This window comes from Lacerta agilis, chromosome 14, assembly GCF_009819535.1.
Source record: "Lacerta agilis isolate rLacAgi1 chromosome 14, rLacAgi1.pri, whole genome shotgun sequence".
NCBI classification, from domain to species: Eukaryota; Metazoa; Chordata; class Lepidosauria; order Squamata; family Lacertidae; genus Lacerta; species Lacerta agilis.
The window spans coordinates 38384906-38410885 of NC_046325.1; the positions used below are offsets into that span (position 1 = coordinate 38384906).

General features: G+C 48.0%; 1 protein-coding gene across 1 annotated transcript; it reads left to right on the forward strand.

Moving 5' to 3' along the window:
• The first annotated feature begins 1831 nt into the window (after positions 1–1831).
• KIF18B (kinesin family member 18B) lies at positions 1832–25726 on the forward strand. Its single transcript, XM_033170550.1, has 16 exons — positions 1832–1924; positions 6302–6632; positions 7497–7654; positions 9443–9547; positions 10742–10852; positions 12669–12866; positions 13707–13883; positions 14010–14084; positions 15083–15177; positions 19039–19153; positions 20361–20470; positions 21379–21605; positions 22621–23185; positions 24203–24307; positions 24694–24785; positions 25584–25726. The coding sequence occupies exons 2-16, from the start codon at positions 6314–6316 to the stop codon at positions 25619–25621; spliced, it is 2490 nt and encodes an 829-aa protein (XP_033026441.1). The 5' UTR covers positions 1832–1924; positions 6302–6313; the 3' UTR covers positions 25622–25726.
• Positions 25727–25980: the final 254 nt, after the last annotated feature.

Genomic DNA, 25980 nt, shown 5'->3' on the forward strand with positions numbered 1-25980 from the left:
TGCATAAACTGAGGTAAAATTCCTCCAATCTAAAGTTACAACACCCTACTAATTAGACCTGAAGGACAGATCCTGAAGTTGAGGCTCCAGTACTTTGGCCACCTCATGAGAAGAGAAGACTCCCTAGAAAAGACCCTGATGTTGGGAAAGATGGAGGGCACAAGGAGAAGGGGACAACAGAGGATGAGATGGTTGGACAGTGTTCTTGAAGCTACTAACATGAGTTTGGCCAAACTGCGAGAGGAAGTGAAGGATAGGCGTGCCTGGCGTGCTCTGGTCCATGGGTCACGAAGAGTCGGACACGACTGAACGACTGAACAACAACAACTACTACTAATTAGACCAAATAAGGTCCTTCCTTAATGCATATACATTAAGCAGGCACACATGTGATTCCTTTGCATTCCTTTCCTTATATGGGTCTACCTGAGTAAGATTGTCTTCCATGAACATGGTCTTAACAGTGAGTCAGTAAGTGACCGTGGAGGCCAATTCTGGATCCTCATGTCCTTCCACAGTGGGGACATAGGTTTCCAGGTGGGAGTTGATCATGGTGAGGTTTTGCCAAACATGCCATCCTCTTAGCACATTTCTTCCTTTTGTCCTGAGTTTGAGCGTCTTCAAAGGCCATTACACTTTTAGTAAAGGCTGTTCTCCAATTGGAGTGCACACAGGCCAGTGTTTCCCAGTTGTTAGTGTTTATACTACTTTTTAAGGTTTGCCTTGAGAGAGTCTTTAAACCTCTTTTGTTGTCCACCAGCATTAAACTTTCCATTTTTAAGTTCAGAATAGAGTAGTTGATTTGGAGGACGATAATCAGGCATCCGCACAACATGACCAGGCCAACAAAGTTGAAGAATCATTGCTTCGACACTGCTGATCTTTGCTTCTTCCAGTGCACTGGCATTAGTTTGCCTGTCTCCCCAAGCGATGCGTATATTTTTTCGGAGACACCCTTGATGAAATCTTCCGAGGAGTTGGAGATAGTTGTTGTAGGAAAAAATCTGCCCTTATTCCCTTATGGGGTACACAAGAGCCCTTGCAAAGTCCTTTGCAGGTTCTCCATTGGTAGGAGTAAAAAACAGAGGCCAACCAGAGAAGATTGAGAAGCAAAGCAGCTAGTATGCTTGATCTTTATTGAAGCTGTTGCAACAGCGGTGATTTTCAGGGAAAAGACCCAGAACAATGCCTGCATGCTCTTATAAAGACATTTCAAAATCCCTCCTGGAGTCTAGCCCACCCCCAGAAACATCAGTCACAGAAGAGGTGTAAATTAACCATTAGTATTTCAAAGCACCCACAGAACTGAGCATCAGAATGCAAGCGAAAAAAGGAGGCTGTTTTGAGGAGAGATGCCCTAAGACTGGAGGGAACTGCACTGCTGTAGGGAACAACCCCCCTTGAAATGACCATGTTCTAAGATCTGGACTCCCTCCATGCAGACTGAAGGCGTAAATAGGTGAATAAACCACATTTCTTAAAGCTACGACAGTCTCCACCATGTCTCAATTCTCCAACAGAGCACAGACCCCCGAATGATTTTCCTGGAACCGCACAGGCTCTTGCCACCCGACTTTTGTAACAGTATTTGTAAATGATATTGCTATAAACCCATATGTTTCCATATCAAAACACATTATCCAGGGTTATTCATCCCCCAGTGTTGTTCTGTGCTACTGTTTTTCCTACAGGTCGCAGCAAAAACCCAGCTTCAGCAGTTCCCTCGCATAACCCGAAAGTCTAACCGGAACTACTACTCCCACCATGCATAGCGAAAGGCCGCCCGCCTCTAGGAACAGTCAATTAGGAGAAGTCCAGAGGCACACGTGGTAGGCCAGTCCACCAATGGGAAGCGGGCGAAGGGGCGTGGCCAGGAGATTTGAACTGGCGAGTAGAAGGAGGCAGAATTGCGTGCAGGATCTCGGTAAGGGGACTTAGAAAGAATGTGGCGCGTGTTTAAGGGTGCTGATGGTTGATTTTTATTGGGGGTGGGGAAAGAGAAAAATATACAGTACTGTATATAATATAGGATTCTGTCTGGTGACCACACGGTACGAGATTACCTTGCGTCGTCAACTGAGGATCATGTCTGGGGATCATCCTGCCCTTGATGGATCTCCATGTTGTGAAGAAAGAAAGAAAACTCCCCGGCAGGCTTTTGGTATTCAAGCTGCCGTTTAAATTAAGGCACAGGAGCTGGGGCTGGTTAAAACGTTGGCAACTAATGGGAGGCGCGGGGCGGGGGAGGGGTTGCATCAAGACCTCACCAAGGGGCGAGGGTTCCAACACAACCGCAAAACATTGCAGTGAATCTTAGTGGATCGTGTAATAATCTTTTTTTTGGGGGTAGGGGGTTGTTCTATGCTGAACAACGACTCATTTTTGCTCCTGGGTTAAATATGAATTTTAAAACGAAGTATTCCCCCCGACCCCTCTTGCATGGAGATTGTTGTAAAAACTAGTGACATATATATTTTAAAAAATCGTGCCCTAGGCCAAGCTGCTGGTTACAGCCCCTAAGGGGGTAATTAGCCCTGTTAGCCTGTTTGATCTGCCCTTTCTCAAAATAGCCTATTATTTCTGTCTTCAGAAGAAACAGATCCAGTATAGGGTCAAGAATATATATATTGTGGCTGTTCTGCAACATCTCCTTGGCTTTTCTGAACAGAGCACCACAGACCATAGTTTGCGTTTAGATTGTTCACCACACATCAAATATAATATACATTTCAAACCAAACTGTCATGGGAGAACTGTGAACAGGATCTCCTGGGCCTTTTTGCTTTGTCTGTTTTTATAAATGTTATTAGCAGCCCTGAGATAGGGGATTCAGATTAGGACCCAGGTTCAGCGAGTGAGAGGGTTGATTTTCCCCTCTTATGCTGTTTTCCCATTCCAAATAATTATCCACACTCAAGCTGCTGTTTGCCCCTTAGTGTAAAACACAATATCTGTATGCTTTTGTTTCCCTTCCATTTGAGAGCATATGAAAAAATCCTGATACCAGCTTATTAATTTTAAAGAATGAAGAACTGAACTAATCTATATTGACTTGACCAGCGGTGCTAAGCCACTTGGTGATACAGGATCGTTCTAGATATTTCCAGTCCTCTGGTATTTTTAAATGCAGGGGCAAATGTATTTTATCCAATGATAGCTTTGCTCTAGCAGATACTTGATTTTTGCTAATCCTATTGCAGTCCTCTGCACCACTGCTAAAAACATGACTGTCATACAAAAAAAAATGCTTTTTATTTATTTACTTACTGACATTGCAACCCTAAGAATATCTTATCAGAAGTAAACCCAATTGAATTAAATGGGGCTTACTCCCAGTAAGTGGGTTTAGGATTGCAGCCTTACAGAATGTCTATCTGGCCCCCATCACACAGTGATTTTGGCTCAGGTCACAACAGCTTAAAATATAAATAATAAGAACAAGAATCAAATGCAGTTTAAGATGTGGATAGTTCAGTTGGTTAAAGTTTGGTGCTGATAGTGCCATGGTTGCAGGTTCAATCCTCGTAATGGACAGCTGCATATTCCTGCCTTGCAGGGAGTTGGACTAGATGTCCCTTAGGGTCCCTTCCAACTCTACAATTCCGTGATTCCAAAAACGTGCTGCTCATAATCCCTCTGTTAAATATGACAGGTCATGCCAAAATATAACAATACATAGTGGTAGAAAACCAGAATATAAACAAAAAACAGGTTTGAAGAATAGATTTTGAAAGCAATGATTCAAAAGTATTAATCCATTAGAATTCAGATTTTGTTTTCTGCTTTCCGTTTGAAAGGAGTTTCAAAATGTTGGATTCGCAGTTTTCAGAATTGCTAAATGGTGACTTTGCACAGCACTTTCTTTCAACCACGTGTGGCCCCCGCTAGACATTTCCCATTTCCCTTAGTTTCAGGATGTTTCTGATCTGCTCCGATCTGTCCCTTAAGACATAAATTGAGCCCTTTGGAAACGATTTTGTGAACATGGCCTGAATCCCGAAGTAGAAGTGAAGGCACTGCCTTACTACAAAGCCGTCAGAAGTGATTGCTCTTTTCAGAGAGGACAGCTGTTATTAAAACCCACATTTATAATCTTGCAACAAATGAATGCATTGATTAGCCCGTACAATCAATCAATGAGTGCCTTTGGCCGTTAATCCCTTGTGGCTGAACAGGGCTGTAAATTTGTTGCCTTAGTAGCATTAAAGCAAGACAAATTTATCATCCTGTGTTCAGTTGCTGGGCTCTGAACTTCAGGAAGGTTGTTGAGACATTGTGAAGGACTCTGAGGAGAGTTAGGTGGTTGGCTGGCATGTGGCTGGTTATTTGCTACTTCCCCGCTTACTGGAGCAGAATTGTTTTTCCCTATGAATGAATAGATGGCATATGAAATTGCAATTTGTTTATCTCACCATCACCTCCTTATGCAAACTTATGTTGACTCGTGCATGCATGTCCCCAGGGTTCCCAACTGCACTATACGTTTACAGAAGTATCATACCGCTATAAGCAATCATGGCTTTCCCCTTTGTTAGGTGACTCCTTTTTCTTCTTTGGCGATCACTCATAGCCGAGTAAGATTGTCTTCCATAAACACAGTTTTAACAATGAGTCTGTGACTGTGGAGGCCAATTCTAAATCAACACGTCCTTCCACAGTGGGGACATACGCTAGGTTTCTGGGCAGGAGATAATCACGGTGTGGATTTGCCAAGCGTGCCTTCCTCTTAGCACGTTTCTCCCTTGCATCCTGAGTACGAGTGTCTTCAAAGCCCATGACACCTTTGGTAAAGGCTGTTCACAATTGGAGCGCTCACAGGCTGGTGTTTCCCAATTGTTGGCGTTTATACTACATTTTTTTAAAAATTGCCTTGAGACAGTCTTTAAACCTCTTTTGTTGATCACCAGCATTGTTCCCCTCCCAGAGCTATAATTCCCATAATTCCCTGGGAAGAAGGATGGATTGTTAAACCAACTGGGGCAGAGGTTTTCAACCTTTTTGAGTCCACGGCTCTCTTGACCAACCACATTCTTTCTGCGGCACCCCTGTGGGGCTCAGGAGCCCAGTTATGTCACCCTTTGCCTACAGAGCTGGCAGCCTCTCCCCCTTTTTTGAACACCCTCCCTTGTGGAGTATTCCCTCAGCCTCCTCCCCTCTCCTTGGGAGTCCTCTGAGCTGCTCCCACCACCACCTCCTCAAGCCGCCCCATAGGAGCCTGGGAAAAGGATGCCCACAGCCTTAGTGGCCCAATGGAGACTGGCCAAAGGTGAGGCCAGCACTTTACTTTGGGTGGCAGCAGCAGGGGCTGCCAGACCTGCATGGCAAAAAAAGCTCTCCTTCAGCACCAGGCACTCAGCTCCCAGGCGGGCCTTGCACACAGCAAGCACAATAAAGGCCGGCGCAGCACCTGCCTGCCTGCCCAGCTTCCCACTTGTCTGTCCATTCCCAACAGCAAGGGCTGTCTGGCTGGACTTCCTCGCCCACTTGCCATCTCAGCTCCTGGCATCAGCACCCCCTGGCCAGCCCCAGAGGCATCATTTGCCTAGGGAGCTTATAGCCAGCGCTACTGCAACAAACAGGACGTGGGTGGCACTGTGGTCTAAACCACAGCCTAGGGCTTGTTGATCGGAAGGTTGGCGGTTAAAATCCCCACGACGGGTTGAGCTCCTGTTACTCAGTCCCTGCTCCTGCCAACCTAGCAGTTTGAAAGCACGTCAAGTGCAAGTAGATAAATAGGTACCGCTCCGGCGGGAAGGTAAACAGCGTTTCCGTGCGCTGCTCTGGTTCGCCAGAAGCGGTTTATTCATGCTGGTCACATGACCCAGAAGCTGTCTGCGGACAAAGGCTGGCTCCCTCGGCCTATAGAGTGAGATGAGCGCCGCAACCCCAGAGTCGTTCACGACTGGACCTAACGGTCAGGGGTACCTTTACCTTTACTGCAACAAACAGCTGTGCAAGCCTTTGGGAGGCAAAGATGCGAGAGGGCATCAGAGGAGGGAGGGAAGGAAAGAGGGACAGAGGCCAGCATTGCCTGCGGCACCCCTGACTATCCTTCAAGGCACCCCAGGGTGCCACAGCACACTGGTTGAAAACCAGTGACTTGGAGGCATATGGGGTCTCCTAGTAACTCTCAACACATTACAGTTCCCAGGATTCTTGGGGGGAGCCCTATCTTTTTAAAGTGTTATGATACTGTGGATGTGGCCCAGTTTGGAGAACTCCTTCAAGGGCAATTCAGCACCTGCTCGGAATAGACAGGGCTGCGCATGTTGACATACTCCCGTCCCTCTCTTTGACACAGAGCCCTGAAGCCATGGCGCACGTCCCGCCCGCCGGAGAGGGCAGCGTGGCGGTAGTGGTGCGGGTGCGGCCGCAGACCCCCCGCGAGCGGGAGGGGAACCGCCAATGCGTGGTGCGGGTGGTCGGAGACTGTATGCTGGTGTTTGATCCCGAGGAGCCCAGCCCGCCGGGGGTCTTCGCCCAAGCTCAGGACCCTCCGCCGAGAAGGAAAGGCAAGAACCTGACGTTCGCTTTTGACCGGGTGTTCGGCGAGAACGCTACCCAAGCAGAGGTGTTTGAGAATACGACCAAAGAGATCCTGGATGGTGTTCTGAACGGCTACAACTGTTCGGGTAAGGAGGCCGCAGGGTGGGGCTTCTCTTGGCTCTGCCGTCGAGACAGGCAGTCTTCAAGACCGTGCCGTGGCCTGACACTACAGACAAAGGCTAGAGCCGTGGTTCCCAATGTGGCACACACGCCCCAAAGGGGGACAATTTGATTTTTTAAGGGGGGCAGTTTGAGAATGAGTTATTAACAGTGAATTATTTGCATTTCTTATGGTCCTAGGGGCCTCATATACAGTATATAAACACCGTACTTTTCCATGTAGAAGACTAGGTTTTTTTTCTTTAAAAATTATGCTAAAAAGTTGGTTCTCAAACGCCTTGGTACTCAAACAACTTGGAACCCAAACACTCCGAACCCAAAAGTATTTGTTACGGTTTGCAAACTTTTTTCGGAAGCCGAACATGCTCCATTTTGAGTGCCACGCTTCCGTTTTGAGTGTTACGCTGAGGTCTGCCTGTTTTTGCTATTTGTTTTGCGTTTTTGTGGCTCTTTTTTGTTTTTGTGACTATGTGGAACCCAGTCCAGCCGCTGATTGATTGTGTGACTGCAGTACATTGTTTATTGCTTTCGTTTTATGGATCCACGGTCTCGTTAGATAGTAAAATTCATGTTAAATTGCTGCTTTAGGGGTTATTTTTAAAAGTCTGGCACGGATTAATACGTTTTGCATTACTTTCTATGGGAAAGCGCGCCTTGGTTTTGGAACGCTTTGGTTTTGGAACAGATTTAGTTTGAGAACCAAGGTACCACTGTACGTTGGCCCCAGGATTTGAACGGCCTTCCGGCATCTGTTAGTGATCTAGGTGGTTCAATGCACACCCCTGATATTTAGGGCCTGACTCTGTGGCCGTGCCCTCCTTCTCTTCCAGTGTTTGCCTACGGTGCGACGGGTGCAGGGAAGACCCACACCATGCTGGGGTCGGAGAAGGAGCCGGGCATCATGTACTTCACCATGGAAGAGCTATACAAGCAAATAGAGGCCAGGAAGGAGGAGAAGCACTGCGAGGTCCTTGTCTCCTACCAGGAGGTACCACCCTCGCCGATTTCTTACAACTTCGCTCCACCTTAGGCTGAAGGGAGATGCAATGTTCATAGCAGAGGTCAGACCACCCCCAGCAGGAACCCAGTTTTGCAGTTTGCCCACCACGCATACAGATAGGCAAGTTGAAACTCTGGGTCTTGTTCTCTTCAGAAGGACTGCCTGAAGTAGCATATATATGTGAGAACAGGGCCTTTTTTGTGGTGGCTCCCCATCTGTGGAACGCTTTCCCCTGGAGAGGCTCTCCTGGCGGCGTCATTACGTGCCTTTAAGCGCCAGGCAAAAGCATTCCTCTTTAACCACGCCTTTGGCCATTAAATAATCTTATAGCCTGTTAAAAGCGTTGGGTTTGTTTTATTTTTGTTTATTTATTAGAAGAGCAATTGATTGTTAAACCACTCCAGGAATTGTAGCTCTGGGAGGGGAATAGGGGTCTTCTAACAACTCTCAGCACCGTCAACAATACTCCAGTTCCCAGGATTCTTTGGAGGGAAGGAAGTGACTTTTTAAAGTGGTATGATGCTGGTTTAAATGTATAGTGCTGATGGGGTCCAACGCAGGAAAATGTACGTTGCAGGGGGTTGGACTAGATGACCCACGGGGTCCCTTCCATTCTTCCAGTTCTATGATTCTATGTGTTGTCAAGGCACTGAAAGCAAGTTTCATACCAGCTTAGCTACAATCAAAAATGTCCTGTGCGTGCTTTCTCTCCTGGGGCTGCAACCTGATTAAAGGCATTTTAAATGATGAATAAATCAATTAATCTATTGATTAATTTTGCATATGGGTAAGATGCTACCTTTCTGACACAAGAGGGACACTTTTTCAGGGCTGTGACAAATAGCCATGTGCCAGTAAAGCAGTACTTTCTATTTGCAGAAGGCAAGGCTTCTGATTTAGAGGAACCTCTGGAACAATATGGACTACAGCAAGGACTCTGTGGCCCTCCAGATGTTGTCAGAATCCAACTCCCACCAGCCCTTGCCGGCATGGCTGATGGTGAAGGATGCTGGGAGGTGGAGTCCACCAACTTCTGGAGGGCCACAGGTTCCTCACCCCCTCATATATGGCACACATGTTGCAAGAGACATCATCTCAGAAGAGAAAAGGGCCATTGGAAGAGGGTGCTTGCCATCTGCAGTTTCCATAAGAGAATTGTGTTTAAAAATTACATTTTAAAAAACAACAGCAACCAGCTGCCTGATTAATTGGAGGCACCTTTTTAGTTGATTAAAAGCTTCGAAGCAATTGATCTAACTAATTCATCAATTAATCACTGCGGCCCCGCCTGTTTCAGTCCTTGGGCTCCTGCCCATGGCATACAAAGTGCAGCTCAGACCTAGCTGGTTGGCAGAGCTTCCATCTAGTGCGTTCCCCAGTTCAGAGGGAACCCCGTTTTTTATAGGGTAGCATGCTACACCTGTAACGATGAGAATTTTATCTGAATTTAAGAAACATGAGCAGTTGCCTGCAGCCTGAAACAGTAAGCGGTGACTCTCTTGCTGCTTAGATCAGGAGGGAGTTGTGCTCTTAGCTACAACTTCAAGCTGATTTTCCAGACATGATAGGGGTTGGAGCGAACACCCCAGCAGGAACACCAGATTGGCTCTGCTGGGGTATTTGCACCTCACCAACCTCACCTCCCAGTGAGCGACAGCGACACACCTGCTGGAAAACTACCATAGCAGCTCTGCCCCAGCCAGAAGGCCACTTCTGGAGTGCTGACCCCCCAGGAGACTTAAATGCACTGTATTGAAGCCTGATTCTTTCTTCCAGGTGTACAACGAGCAGATCCATGACCTGTTGGAACCAAAGGGCCCACTGGCGATTCAGGAGGATCCAGAGAAAGGGGTCGTGGTACAAGGGCTGTCCTATCACCAGGTGGGTACAATGATTGCCTTGCAGGGAGGACAAAAGGGGGGGGGTATACAGTAGTACCTTGTTTTGCGACCAGGATCCGTTCCGGAGCCCCGGTCGCTGGCCGAAAAGGACGCTGGACAAAGCGCCGCGTATGTGCACACGCGCGGAGTGGTTTGCGCTTCTGTGCGTGCACGAGTGGCAAACCCAGAAGTAACCCATTCCTGTACTTCCGGGTTTGCCGCGGATGTTTGCCAGGATGGGCGCTCGACGAGGCGGACGCTAGATGAGGTACCACTGTATATGTATACAGTGGTACCTCTGGTTACGAACGAGATGCGTTCCGGAGCCCTGTTCGTAACCCGTGACGTGCTTAACCTGAAGCGCCGCATCTGCGCATGTGCACGGCGCGATTCAGCGCTCCTGCGCATGCGCATGACGTCATTTGACGCGTCTGCACATGCGCGAACCGCCAAACCTGAAAGTAACGCGTTCCGTTATTTCCGGGTTCGGTGCGTTCGTAATCCGTGTCGTACGTATCCTGAAGCATGCGTTACATGAGGTATGACTGTGTGTGTGTGTGTGTGTGTGTGTGTGTATATATATATATATATATATATATATAATTATTTAAAGAGCCCATCACTTGCTTAAGGGATTTCTCCGGCTGTGGTGGGAACACGAAGGGGAAGTTACTTTTTTTATAATAATATTTATTAAGTTTTTTCACATAACAAAAAAGCAAACAACAAACAATAACAACAAACATTAACAAAAAACACAACAAAAATTACAACTTATTACTTCTAACAAAAATAATTCAATTTTTCCTCACATCTTAGTAGGACTTCCTCCTATCACCTCCTTCTGCGTCCCTTGTGAATACCTTTTTCGTAACTTCCTAATCTTACTAATTCTAATCTATTTTCTTACAACAACTTAACCATTAATATCTCTTATCTTTTAACTCATATTTCCTCATCTAATTAATTACTTCTATCTCTTATCTTATCAAAAATTATCATCTTATATCAAATACTTCTAATTTCCCCTCTACAGCCTATCTTATTCTCAAAATATATCTAATTTTCAATCTTACAATAATCTTTTAAATACAATTTAAATTTTCCCCACTCACGAAGGGGAAGTTACTATCCGTGGCTGTGGCACGTGCTTTTCTCAACAATCTCTTTCTCTCTGCTGGCCTGTGCCTTTTAGCCAAAATCGGCAGGGCAGCTCCTGGAGATGCTGAGGCGAGGAAATCTGAACCGTACACAGCACCCCACAGACATTAACGCCACCTCTTCACGCTCCCATGCGGTCTTCCAGGTAAGTGTGGCAGAGGTTGTTAGGGGCCAAGAACAACTTTTGCAGGGCACCTTAATTAGGAAGACATTCCTTTCCCTCTTCATATAGGAAATATTATTTCTGTCCCTCAATGTAGTGAAAGCCTTTTGTATGTTCATGATGATTTGTGCTTGCGATGGCATTTAGCCAGTCGTACATGATGCCGCAAAAGTTTTTGGGGCGGTTACACAGCTTAATTTCAAATCGGTGAGTGTCCTGTAACTTCCTGCTGAACTCCTGCAGCTTTTCATACCCCAAATGCTGTGGTGTTTTTTCTTTCGTTATGTTTTTGTTTTGGTCCCACTTGCTTTGTGCTATAGTGGAAGACTGCCCCTCCAGATGGCAGTAGTGTGGTGACATCATGAAGCATCACGGAACTACTACTAAAAAAGCAGCAATGAGTGACGCATTAGAAATCCACGAGTGATGCACTATTATTGTGTCAGTGCTAAGTAGCAGAGTACACCCATCGAAAAAATCCACCAGCCTACAGAAGCCTTAAAAAAAAACACCATAAAATTTTATTAATTTGGTCACAGACTAGTTCCAGCTCACATACAATATCAGGGAAGTCATAAAGCGCGATAGGGATACATTTGAATTTGCAATTGGGTATAACAGGGACAATACAGATATAACAGCAGTTAAAAATATATAGGTTAAATCTTAATCACAAAAATGTAACCTAAAATTGTCATTTAAGGCGTTAGTCATTATGGTAGCACAGCTTGTTCCCTAGGTTTTATGGCAGTCGCACAGAGTTTGGCCACCCTTAACGTGATCTCTTCTGGATCCTTGTCCTTTACCAGGGATTTTAGACATTGAAGTTCGGACCCATTTGGAGATTTTTGTATAGCAGGGATGATAAGTACCGAATGTATATCCCTGTAGAAACAACAGCGTAACAAAACATGAGAGACAGTTTCTACCTCCATCAAGCTGCAGGGGCAGACTCGTTCCACGTATGGTTTACCCTCAAATCTGCCCTGCAATAAGGCAGATGGCAGCACGTTGAATCTAGCGAGGGTAAACGACCGCCTGTATTTAGGTATTTGTCATTTTGACAGATATACTGCTGAGGTAAACCCTCTCGAAGCCTTTAATCATGAGGTCTGTTGCCCTGTGTGTGGCTTCCTGGAGATATTTTGTCTTGCTGCTGTGGAAAATGGAGGTTAGACCAGGTGGATCCTTGATCCGATCTGTATTCTTGTGGGGTAGGTAAAAAGGTAAAGGACCCGTAGACGACTCTGGGGTTGCCGTGCCCATCTTGCTTTCAGGCCAAGGGAGCCGGCGTTTGTCCACAGACAGCTTTCCAGATCATGTGGCCAGCATAGCTAAACCGCTTCTTGCGCAACGGGACACCGTGACGGAAGCCAGAGGGCACAGAAACGCCGTTTACCTTCCCGCCACAGCAGTACCTATTAATCTACTTGCGCTGGCGTGCTTTCGAACTGCATTAAAAACTTCCCGATAACAGGACTGCCTTCAGGTGTTGTGTAGTTCTCCATCTCCTTGACATCTGATGGGAGGGCATTCCACTACTGAGAAGGCCCTCTGCCTGGTTCCCTGTAACTTCACTTCTCGCAGTGAGGGAACTGCCGGAAGGAGCTGGGCCTCAATGTCCAGGCCAGACAGTGGAGGTGGAGATGCTCCTTCAGGTATACAGAGCCGAAGCCATTTAGGGCTTTGAAGGTCAGCACCAACGCAGATTCAACTGGCTGTCCCCAACGCTGCTTTTCAGGAAGTTCACTGCTCTACCACCCACGCCAAGGGATGCAGCACTTTTTAACTCTTTCAGATCCATGTGAAGCAACGGGATCGCGTTGTGGGCATCACCCGGGACCTTCGGGTGGCCAAGATGAGTCTGATCGACTTGGCGGGCTCAGAGCGGGCCTCTGCCACCAAGGCCAAAGGGGAGCGGCAGCGCGAGGGGGCCAACATCAACCGGTCCTTGCTGGCTCTCATCAACGTCATTAACAGCCTGGCTGATGCCAAGGTAATGCCTTTGCTACCTCTTCCTACCCCTGGCTTCAGATTTCTGTGGTTTGCCCATGGGTTTACTGTTCAGGGACATCCTCAGCCATTGTTAAAGGGCATCTGAGTTCGCTCAGTGACAGTCATTCCCGCGTATTTATTTTAATAAAATAAAGTGTGTGTGCAAAAATGCTTCGAAGGCTTTCAGCATAATAAATCTGATCGCGTTATCCAGACTGGTAGAGGCTTGAAAACGTGCAGCATGATTCGGGGCGGGTGAAGAGCATATATTGTCTGTTTCTATAAAGAAACAATGCCATGCTGTAACATCCCCTGTAATTCCTCCATCCCTTGTTCTCGTAAAGTGTTTCCCGCACACAAACGTTTTGCAGAAACCGTGGAAAATTCAGCCGCTGAAAAGTGGCGTACTTTCCACCCTCTATTATATCTCAGCTTCACCACAAGGGGGTGAAGTTGTCAGACTAACCGCACAATATATTCTGCATAGAACCACAGAGTTGTAGAGTTGGAAGGGACCCTGTGGATCGTCTAGTCCAACCCCCTGCAGTGCAGGAGTACGAGACCTGCAGGTATAGGGCAGGAGATGAATTTTAATAAATAATAATAATGCAGCTGTCCCTTACGGGGATTGAACCTGCAACCTTGGCATTATCAGCACCAGGTATGTTTACTTGGATGTAAGGCCCACTGTGTTCACTGGGACTTGCCTCCAGGTAGGCGTGCACATGGGACTGTAGCCGCAGTAGCCACAGAAGAATTAAAAGGGAATTGTGGGCATTTTCCTGTGGGAACGTGATTTTAATAAACCAATTTTCGCCTCTCCTTCCCTTTTGTCCTACAGGGCAAAAAGCCTCACATTCCATACCGGGACAGCAAGCTTACCCGCCTCCTAAAGGATTCTATCGGTGGGAACTGCCGGACCATAATGATAGCCGCCATTAGTCCCTCTGCGCTTTCTTACGAGGACACCTACAACACCCTAAAGTATGCCAACAGGGCTAAAGAGATCAAACTCCTAGTAGGTATCGGAGAAAGCCAAACTCTTAAATCAGGCCAGAATTGCAACTTGTGCAAAAATGCAACGGCCTTCCTCTGTTCCCCATCTCAAAATTACCTGCTTTCTGTGCTTTGCCCTGGCCTGCAGATGAAAAGCAACGTGGTCAGTGTGGATTGCCATATCAGCCAATACGCAGCGGTTTGTGAGCAGCTGAAAGCAGAGGTAAGCAGACCCTTTTCCCTTTGGGTGGGAACCTGAAGAAGGGCGGGGGGTTGTCGTATGATGAAGCCTTCTTCACGGGAGATATGGTGGTCCATAGCTACTAGTCACATTGAGAGCCAGTGTGGTGTAGTGGTTAAGAGTGGTAGACTCGTAATCTGGTGAACTGGGTTCGCTTCTCCGCTCCTCCACATGCAGCTGCTGGGTGGCCATGGGCCAGTCACACTTCTTTGAAGTCTCTCAGCCTCACTCACCTCACAGAGTGTTTGTTGTGATAAAGCGGGATATCAGATCCAAACTCCTCCTCCTCCTCCTCCCCAGCAGAGAAGTTTGGGCAAACTCCTCTTTCGCTGCTCACGTTATTTCCCCTCATGTCTCTCCGCTGCTGATGGAATGACAACAGTCTCTCCTTCCCCTTCCGTCCCCGAGCCACTGCTGGACCACAGGCGGTGCTGACCCTCCGCAACATCCTGGGCTGCCTCCTCCACCTGACTCTTTCCGCTTAACCCTTTCTCCTCCCTCTCCTCTTCTTCCTCCCTACTGCTCTCCACAGCCTCTGTCCCAGTCCTGTCTCCCCCCTCCCTCTGCTCCCAACCTTCCCCTGACTGTCCCATGACATGAAGGTCCTTAGAACTAGTCCACCATAGAAAGTCATTCAGGACAACACTGTAAACAATTAAAAACATTGGCATGATTTAAAAAAAACAACCAACTACTTGCAATGTGACAGGAACTATGATGATAACCGATTTTTAAAGAAAATATGGAGAACATTATATGATGCAGCTGGAAAAGAGTAACTATGGAACCCATGGAGGGGTGGAGGGAAGTCTAGGGATTCAGAGAATCCTATTTGTATATGATTATGATTTACATGTGAATGCAAATGTTAAATGGAAAATCAAAACCATGGTTGGTTTGTAATACAGACAGTACAGTACACTGCAATCTTGGGAACTTCGCCCTGTGTGCGAAATAAATATTTTTTTTACGCCTTTCAGGTGGCCGAATTAAGAGGGCGGCTCCGAGCTTATGAGGAAAACGTCCCAGAGGCTGTTCTGATTCCTTCCAGGCCTGGCCAGGATGAGCTTCTCAGGTAGGTCTGCTGTATCTTACTCCACAGGAAGCATTGGAGTCGATGCCTTTTGATACGGACAAGATTGCAAGAAGCCTGTGCAAAGTGAGGCATTTAAAGCTGAAATCTGGCCAGTCATAGACTCCAGGATTTGAAGGATCTGTTTCAGCCCAAAGGCCTCCTCCCAGCCTCTTCTTTTCCTCCCTTAAAACTAAGGTTCCTATTTTTTCTAAGATATTCAGCGACATGCAGTCCTTAAATTTCCCTTTCCCTTTTTCTTTTACCACAGCAACCATGAGGCCTAGAAATTTGCCTCTATTTAGAAAATAATGCTGCCCATGATTCTCAAGTGTTGTGGAATCCACTGTCAGAGGGCTTTGTCCACAATAATAATAATTTTTTTAAAAAAATTATATCCTGCCCATCTGGCTGGGTTTCCCCAGCCAGCCTGGGTGGCTTACAACATATATAAAAATGCAACAAAACATCAAACACTTAAAGAAAACAAAATATCCTATACAAACAGCAATCAATAGAAACTCATCAATAGCAACAATAATAATAAGGGCAGGATTTAGGTTTGATGAGGCCCTAAGCTACTGAAGGTAATGGGGCCCTTTATATGTCCAGCTGTCCTTTGTCAACAACAAATTGTCGCAGTTTTTTGTGTTGGTAATTTATGGACATAATAGGACGCAGGTGGCGCTGTGGTCTAAACCACAGAGCCTAGGGCAGGGGTCTGCAACCTTTAAGACAAAAAGAGCCACTTGGACCCGTTTCCGAAGGGGGAAAAAAAAACTGGGAGCCGCAAAACCATTGCGACATTTAAAACAAATATAACACTGCATATATTGTTTCTTACCTTAATGTAGTACATAGAAAATAATAGCAAGGTTGGTATTATACACACAAGGCAAAAATGCAAACATTTCCAAGCTCTCTCTCTCTCTCTCACACACACACACACACACCCAGAGATGTCCAAAATTCAGGAGTGATATGCAGAGAGGAGAGACAGACATTGAGGGTGCAAGCAAGTGAAAAGTGCCCTTTCTTCTAGTGACCAAAGGGGTCCAAGAGGGAACCCTCGGAAGCAGGCAATTGGCAGTAATAACTGCAGTTCGTGGAGAGGAAGCTCCGCAAAGGTTTCAAGAGTGGCACACGCCAAGTCGTCCAACAAGAGCAATGCACCAACCCCTCCCCCACTTGCTTCCCCCCTCAACTCCCCCTCCAAAAGTATCATTGATTCCTTTTGACTCCTTCTCACACCAGCCTCTTTCTTGCTAAGGAAGCTCCCCAAACTAATAATAGTAATAGTAGTAGTAGTAGTAGTAATAGTAATAATATTAATAATAAATTTATATGCCACCCATCTGACTGGGTTCTGCCAGCCACTCTGGGAGGCTTCCAACAAATCAAAACACATGAAAAATCTTCCCTGGCATTGTCCATTCCACAAAACCCACACCTCCCCATTCATAGAATCATAGAGTTGGAAGAGACCCCAAGGGCCATCCAGTCCAACCCCCTGCCAAGCAGGAAACACCATCAAAGCATTCCTGACAGATGGCTGTCAAGCCTCTGCTTGAAGACCTCCAAAGAAGAAGATCCCCTCCCTCTCTGGGAATGCAAAGGTGTCTGTATTCTCCTGCTCTGGGGCTACAAAAGCAGCACAGCAAACGCCTCCCCTGTCCCTTCCTGTCAAGCTGTTTCCACTGCACAACAGCAGCCTCCCGCAGGGGCTCTGGTCTAAGGCGGCTTGTTGTTGTTTTTGGCGCGCTTTTGAGGGAGCTCAGAGAAGGAGCGCCCCGCTTCTGTGGAGAACCGTGTGTGTATGTGTGACGATGACATGCGCCTATGGCGGGAGGGACGAGGCGGCGGCGGAGAGGCGACCCCAAGCTCCTCTTCTGTACATAACGCGGTGGGAGGGGGTGGGGAAGGCCGAGGGGCGTTTTGCCTGACAGCTCCGCGGCGCCTGCCCCCGCTTTCGGGCGGGAAGGGAGGCGGGTCTGGCGAGGAGCAAGTGAGGGACGGAGCGCAGGACTCGTGCTCTGAACTCAGGCGAGGGATGCCTGCAACAATGCCCGCACAACCTCAGACAACAGAAAGAACCCAGGTGCCTCTGGTTCCCGGAGTGCATCAGCCGCCCCGGCAGCGGCTTTCGCTTTTGCACGGGCGAAGTTCCCTGGGTGCCACGGATCAGCCTGTCCCACGCATGTGCCCGACGTGGGTTGGGGGTGGGTAGTTATGAAGCGGAAAAAGGGGCTTCAAGGCTCCCCAGCGGGGGTAGGTGGGGGGGTTGCATCTTGCTTGCTCAGGGAAGGGCTCTCCCCTTCATAGGCTGCCAGGCTGCCATGGCAGAATGGGGCGGGATGGAGAGCCAGGAGCTACCTCGGGTTGGCTGCCGGGACGGATGGCGTTCAAAAACTAGTGATTATGCAATTCGCTTCTGGCTCCTTCCCGCGGGAGTGAGGGGGAAGTGTTGTCGTTGGCGCCTCTGGCACGTGGCGCCTGTGATAGGCCAGCGGGAAGGCGCACGTGGAAGCAACGCGGGGCGGGCAGCCGGTTTCTGGTTCTTTTGCCCCCCTCTAGAGCAGCAGGTGGGTGCCTCTGGCTCCCGGAGTGCATCGGCAGCGGCCGCTCCGGCAGCAGCTTTCACTTTTGCCCCAGGCCCGCCCCTCGCGGGGAATCTCCCAAACTAGGAAGAGGCGCTGCTGCCTATTTTTAGAAAGAGGGCTTTGCCCTCGCCTGCCGCCCCTGGCCCAGCCCGCAGCTGCCTTTACCTCGTTGTGGTCGTTGCCTCGCGTGGAATCCTCCGCAGCAGCCAGCAGCTCCGCCTCCACGCCAGTTATCAGCAGCAGCCAAACAGGAGGGAAACTGCTGCTGTTTGCTGCTGCACCTGCGCTGGCAGAAACAAGGGAGGACGCATGAGAGAGCAGAGCAGCAGCAGCGCCTGCCTCAGTCTCCCGAGGGCGGGCCGCCGGCCAGCTGGAGGGCGGGCCGCCGGCCAGCTGAAGAAGTGGGCGGGCGCAGGCGGGCCAGGAGCGTGGCGCGCGACGTGGAGGGCGCAGCTCAGGCGGGCCAGGAGCGCGACTGCCTAGTTTGCCTAAATAGCAGCGCCGCCCCTGCCACCCCGGAGCCGCGGCAAAGCTGTCAAAGAGCCGCATGCGGCTCCAGAGCCGCGGGTTGCTGACCCCCGGCCTAGGGCTAGCCGATCAGAAGGTCGCCGATTTGAATCCCCGCGACAGGGTGAGCTCCTGTTGCTCTGTCCCTGCTCCTAACAACCTAGCAGTTCAAAAGCACATCAAAGTGCAAGTAGATAAATAGGTACTGCTCTGGCAGGAAGGTAAACGGCGTTTCCATGCGCTGCTCTGGTTCGCCAGAAGCAGCTTAGTTATGCTGGCCACATGACCTGGAAGCTGTACGCTGGCTTCCTCGGCCAGTAATGCGAGATGAGTGCTGTAGCTCCAGAGTCGTCCCCGACTTGACCTAATGGTCAGGGGTCCCTTTACCCTTTACCTTTAATAGGTATCTAAAGCCATTTGCACGTAAAAAAATATGTATTTTATCAAAGTAATTGTTGAACTGAAATACAATTAAGAAGTATATTAATAGTGAAATACAATTACAAAGAATTATATTAATAGTGAAATAATTATTAAGCCCTAACTTAAAATGATTTTTTATTCATAACAAACTTAATAATGCAAACACATTGACATATGCCAATAACCAAAGTTCCTTTAGATACACTGTTTACAAAGACTCATAAACTGAGCAGGGCTGTGCCCCCGGAAGTGGGGCACGGGAAGGTTAGACCAGATGTCTGTCAGCGCTTGGTAGAGAATGGTTGATGACACCCCACTCCTGTACTTGGTACAGGTCAAAGGAGGCTTGTTCCGACTGCGAAGCCCCGGATAAGGGCGATGGCGAGACAGAGCTGTTGAAACCGAATGATGGTGCCTCTTGTTCAGGAAAAAGCAGCACGGCAGAACAGGTAAGGGCCAGGAAGGTTGTGGGGTGGGCATCCAGGAGATCTCAGCATGTAGATCGCTTTTCCTGAGGCTTTTCCGTCCAGAGATCCGCTCAGTATCTGCAGTGCCTCTCCTATAGATTCACACATGGTTGAATCTATAACTGGCCGCTGAGACCGTTTCTCGGCTAATCCTGGAGCTCCCCACATGAGGCAGCAAGTGGAATTGTGGATGCTTTGATCAGCACCCTGAGGGTGCTCTTTTCTCATCCGCACCCAGGGGAATTGGGAGTGTTGCATGACATCACAGCAGTTCGTCCAATTGTGTGTTGTTCTTTTAATTTTTTAAAAAATCATTTTTATTAAATTTTCCAAATTAACAATCCAATCAAAACCATATTAAATATTCTAAATTATACATATACATATCAAATAATCCAAATATGCTGCCAAATTATAATTTATTTATTTTAGGGACTTCCCATGCTTCAAGGTTTGGAGGGTTCTAATCTCATCTCAGTTTTACTGCATATTATATTCATTTCCAATAATTCCTTTGTCTGTTGTTATCCTTCATTCTTTCATAGCCTCTGAATTGTTCCCACAGGCGAGTTAAAGCAGATGATATATTTCTGTGTGGATTTTATGTCCATATGATTCCTTTTCATAAGTTCGCAGTATCTCCTCACACGCCGGTCTTCCTGTCGAATCAGTCCAAGAATCAGTCCAAAAATCCTTTTGTTGTGGTTGGCAGCCGCCATCTTGCGTAGTTCCGATAACATCAAATCTAAGCGTCTGCTCTGTAATTTCCCCGAACCAGTTACATCAAACATTGAACAGCCTTTTCAGGGGAGATTTACCAAATCACATAAAAGTATGAATTTTTAAAAATTATTTATTTGGTTTTTCAGATTAAACTTTTACAATCACATATCCAACATACAACATAAAAACAAGATTACAAAGAATCTCCTGGATTTCCCTCCTCCCCTTTGTGGGTCCTATTGCTAATCATTTCCTCCTGCATCTTTTATGATAATCCAAACCTTTTCCCTCTCCATTACGCCCAAAATTCACCTTTAAACTTCAAGCGGTTATTCACATCGTCCAATTGTGAGGTGGGCAAATTGCATGCGATGGGTAGAATTTAGCATCTAGTATATATTATACAAATTTTACACCTGCATACCTTCCCCCCCACACCCCTTTTTGCTGTGTTTGATAGATTCAGGAACTGGGAGGAAATCCCAGCTGCTGTGGCACAGAGTCCTCAGATCCAGCTGAGAAGCAGGAGAAGCTAAATGCTCGGTTGCAAGGAATGGATAAAAAGCAGCTGATGAGGTGAGTCGACGTCTTTCCACCCGATACAGGGAGAGCAAGGTCTTCTTATCCTGCCATCTCATGCAGGTTTAAGCGCATATTGGGTTGGCAGTCAAACTGATGCCACAGACATTTCATTCTTTCCAAAATACAGTGGTACCTCGGGTTACAAACGCTTTGGGTTACAGACTCCGCTAACCTCGGGTTAAAAATTTTACCTCAGGATGAGCACAGAAATCGCGCCATGGCGGCAGAGGGAGGCCCCATTAGCTAAAGTGGTACCTCAGGTTAAGAACGGTTAAGAATGGACCTCCGGAATGGGAGACAATGATTCTCAATTAAATACGTTTATAGGACTTCAAGAAGCTTTGTAGATAAACGTGGAAATATCAATGTAATTATGAACTTTACAGTGACTAATATGTATATGATTTTTAAGCAATGATAGATTTAAGAAGTATAGAATTAAGATAGAAATTTGAAAGCCATTTGAAAGGTTTGAGGGAAGTCACCGCTATGATTGCCAAAGTAGATGAATGTATGTGAATTTATATTTTATTTTTTGTAGTAGTTATAGATTAAAACAATGAAAATCATTTATATATAAAAAAAGAATGGACCTCCGGAACGAATTAAGTTCGTAACCAGAGGTACCACTGTACTGCTTATCTGCAGGGTGGGGAAGGAGCCGTGCCGATTCCTTTCTGCTCTTTTGCAGCGTACACAACATACATTCAAAGTACGCGACTTCCCCCACTTCAATCCTGGGACCTGGAGTCTTTCACTCTGTGAAAGGCAAACTACAGTTCCCCAGGATTCTTTGGGGAGAGCCGTGTGCTTTAATCGTATGTTGCACACACAGCCTTTGCTCCTGTCTCTCCCATTGTGATCCCATGGTTTTTTTTTCCCGATCTTTCTTACTGTCTCAGGCTGGTAACGTCAATCTTGCACGTGGCACAAAGGCAGTATGCCCTGCTGAAAGCTGCCAACCTCCTCACCCCAGACACGAGGGTCGACTTCGAAGGCCTGGGCAGCTTGGTGTCGGGAGAGGCCTGTGAGGCTCCAGAAGTTTCTGCTGTAAAGGAGCAAGTTGGGGAACTGGATGCGGCTACTCGAGGCAACCTGGAGCCAGAAATGCAGCAGCTTGTGGATAATGGTGATTTGGGAGGGGCAGCGTTGAAATTTATTTAAATTTTATTTATTTCAGGGGTCAGCAGACTTTTTCAGCAGGGAGCTGTTCCACTGTCCCTCAGACCTTGTGGGGGGCCGGACTATATTTTGGGGGGGGGGGGATGAAAGAGTTCCTATGCCCCACAAATAACCCAGAGATGCATTTTAAATAAAAGGGCACATTCTACTCATGTAAAAACACACTGATTCCTGGACCATCCACGGGCCAGATTTAGAAGGCGATTGGGCGGGATCCGGCCCCCAGGCCTTAGTTTGCCTACCCATGATTTACCGGTATTTGTTGAATTCATATACTGCCCTATACCCAGAGGTCTCAGGGCGGTTCACAACAAAATCAGAATATAAAACCACAAAATATATCATCAAAATAAAAACAACAACCCAATAACCCACACAACCACATTTTAAAAGGGCATAGGATCAAATCAACCAAAGTCCTGGTTAAAAAGGAACGTTTTTGCCTGGCCCCTAAAGGTGTATGATGAAGGCCCCAGGCAAACTTCCCTGGGAAGAGCATTCCACAGATGGGGAGCCACTGCAAAGAAGGCCCCGTTCTTGTGTTGCCTCCCTTGGGACCTCTCGAGGAGGAGGCCCGCAAAGAAGGGCCTCAGCAGATGATCTCAGGGTCCAGGTGGGTTCATATGGAAAGAGGCGGTCCTTCAGGTATTGCGGTCCTGAGCCATTTTAAGGTTTTATGGGGCAAAACCAGCAGTTTCAATTGGACCCAGAAACTAATTGGTAGCCAGTGCAGTCGGATCAGAAATAGCAGTGAATGGGATTGGCTGAGTGCAGAATTCACCCATTGGCTGACGGGGGGGGGGTGGCTGAGTGCAGAGTTCCCCCATTGGCTGACTGGGGGGTTGGCTGAGTGAAGGGTTCCCCCATTGGCTGATTTGTACAGTCTCCTGGGTCCATGCCCTTGAGTGTGCATCTCTCTCTTAGGCTGCCTGTTTTCATTGCTCTCTCTGCCTCTGTCGCAGCTGCCCTCCTGCCTTCCCTTCCTGCAGCCGAGTGTGCCGATCCAACGGGCGGTCCTGGGGTCTTGCCTGCTTCACCAGAGAGGGGGCCAGTGCCAAGCGCAGTTTTCAAGACCCCCCACCTCCCAACAAAGAAGCGAAGGAAGTCGGCAGAGAGCCCACCGCTGTCCGAAAGGAGCTCCCCTTCTAGCCCCAAGGGGCGGGCCAAGCGTCGGCGGAAGACTCGCCTGTCCCCGCAGCAAGTGGGCTCCCTGAAGGAATGGGCTGCTGCTTTCCCCCAGGCTGACTGCACCAGCACTCCTGTCATGGATAAAGCCAGGTCTTCTAGCCCGTACAGTCTCCGCCCGCTGCCGTGCTGCCCTTTGACGGTTACAAAGACCCGTAGGCCTCTGGCCACCTCAGCCGCCCAGAATTGCTCCACTCCAGCTCCGCTGAGGGGCCTGAACACCACCTTTGACCTCTGCGAGGTTCCCTGCCCTCCTGACGTGAAACCCAGCGCTCCTGAATGCCCTGCCTGGGAGAGCGTCCAGCACCTCTCTAACCACCAGGGGGCACCTTTCATACCCAGGTGGGTGCCTCTGAGCTGCAAGGCCCTCTGGCATTTCCTTACCTTTGCAGAGGTTTGGCCCAGGGGGCCTCAGACACAAACTATGCCAATACTTGCAGTTCCCAGTTGGAAGCGTAGGGGGCAATCTCTGCCAAGCAGCAGGGAAGAATCCCAGGAAACACAGTTCCTGCCTCCACTCTTACAATCTAAGTCAAAAAGCCATAGCATGAAAGGAAAAAGCAATGGGGAGGGTGGAGGAAAAGGATTAAACTTAGACAACAAATTCCTGATGTTACCAGGCTCTTCTAACGACCAGGTTGGGTGGAATTGGGCTGCTTGTAGTTCAAAAAAGGGGGGGGGGAACAGGCCTGTGTGGCCTTTTGATGACCCAAAAGTTATACAGCCAAAAGTTGCTGTCCTTACAGGGCAGGGCCTCAGCCTTCTGGGCCCTAGCAGGAATCTACTTGTCACTCTTGCTATGGCGGTTAAGGCTTAACTGGTACCATCAACTCTAGAGGAGATGGTCCTGCTTCTCTTCCTCACAGAGAGTTGCTTCTACAATCATTTTAAGTTTGGGGAATTGGGGAGGAAGGCATTAGCCCAGCTGTTAAAAGCAGCACAGGAGGTTTCCCATTTCCCAGCAAAGTCTCCAAAAAAGTTAAAACGGTTGAGACCTGTCTGCATTGCCTGAAAGTTCCTGGTCTTTAAGATAGCCTTGCAAATAGTTACTAGCCTGCAAGCATTTTTGCTAGCCAGTTCGGTTTGTACGCTAGGTGCAGAGGAGGGCCAGAGCGTTCCCCTCCCCGGTTCCTCTGCCAGTCTGCTCACTCGCCTCCATTCAATTTGCCACCAGGCAAAGTATGTAAATGCAAGGTTACTTTAAGAGGTGTGGACCTTTCTTTGGCAGCCAATCCCTGCCTTTGCCCCGTATCTCTTGGCAAATTACAGGTGACCATTTTCCTTGGGGTGGGGAGGGGGATGTACAGCCAAACCCTCCTGTATGATGTGGTCTTGCATTTACCTCCTACAATCCGTCAGTTCCAGGGCATCGATGCCAGCATTCACCATGAAGGGCTCCTCCATCCCTCGGTCGTCCTCCTTGGCTACCAAAGCCTCAACGCAGAAGAGGAGGCATACCACAAAGTAAGCTCGCTCTTCTCTTCCATGGGCTTGTCCTGGGAACACATCTATATCCTCCTGGCCCCGACTGAGGACATCAAAACAATATTGATTTTACCATGACGGTGCCAGGTTGGGGATCCCTGCATTCAAAGCTGCCAAACCTACTTACATATATTGGTGAGAAGATGATCCCTGCCCTCAGGCTCCCAGCCCAAAGAGGCACGATACAGAAGGAAAGGGGACTGGGAGGGAGGAGGAAAAAGTTCGGGCACTAATTCTAAGTTATAGAGGGCTTTTAATGAGCAGGAACGGGAGGAGGGGGGATTGGAAAGGAGCTGAATGTTGCTGGCCTTTGTGCAGGGCTGCTGGAGAAGCCTTGCGATCCAATCTCTCTCCCTCTTTTTTAGCCCCGCCTCCTACTCACTGGGTGCGCCACGCAGCCGCATTGCCAGGCTTCAGGGAACGTCTCTCAAGTCTTCGCGTGTCACGAGCGCGCCAGGTAAGCTGGGTCCGGCTAATAGTAGTGCAAGACCTCTGGTGTCTCTGCCCATATTCTCCCAAACAGTTAAGCCCACAGAGCTCTGATTGTGAAGAGAACAAGGCTGGGGAATGCTTAAGGGGAAGAGCAGGCAGGAGGAGGAGATTGGGAGGTGGGGAGATGCTGGAAGCTGAAGAGGTAAGAGGGTTTAGTGAGCAGGATGAGTCTGGCAGAGAGCAGTCCAGAAGCAGAGGCTGGAGAGGAAGAGGGCCAAGAAGCGGAGATGAGGTAGGCTGCTGAAGAGTCACAGGTGTCTCCCCCCCCCCCCCCGCTGTGACAAGCTTCCATCTCCCTTTGTCTCCCAGAACCAGAAGAGGCATGAAGAGGGCGGAGGAGAAGTTAGCTCCATGCAGGCTTAGGGGAAACCCTGGAGAGGAGGGGACTTGGGCAGCTGTAGAGAGGTGCTTCATGGAGGGCAAGACCTGCTGAAGATGAGCTGCTGGGCTCATTAGGCCTGAAACGCCTGTGCAGGTCTGCTTTTGCTAACAAAGAGTTAACTCCAACTCGCTCAGGGTGGGTTCCTGCTAGCTCGCTACTGTCAGTCTAATAGGGCGAATGAGGCCCTGCCCTGCCCACCTTAGTTAGCTCCCACCTGCCTGCCTTCTTATTTACTTACAACCAGTCAAGGGGTGGCTCTGCCATTGGCTGTGGCTCCACCTATGGTTGATCTCCCTGCCTTCCGCCTCCCAGTCCCACTGGGCACCAGTCGCTTGTAGGCTTACCCGGCAACTCCCTTCCCAATCTGTGCTCTCCCTACAGGACAACCCTCTGGCAACCCTGCATGGAAATGGCGCTAGAAAGATTCCGTCGGTCCTGAAGGATTGTACCCCATCTTCAGTTGTGTCATATTCCATAAAGGTGCCTTCCTGAAAATCCTCATTGCCCACTCTTTGGTCCCTCAGCATCTGCTGAGGGTATATATTATTAGATATATTATCCTATTATCCTGTATTTAACATCATATATATATATATACAAAAACAAAAACAAAAGCAGGAAAAGATAGATATATAGATATTCCTGGTTTTTTATAGATTAGGGTTTTTTTTTAAAAAAAAAACCATTAAAAGCTTTAATAAAATGTGTGTGTGTATATATATATATATATATATATATATATATATATATATATATATATAAAAAACAATGAAATATA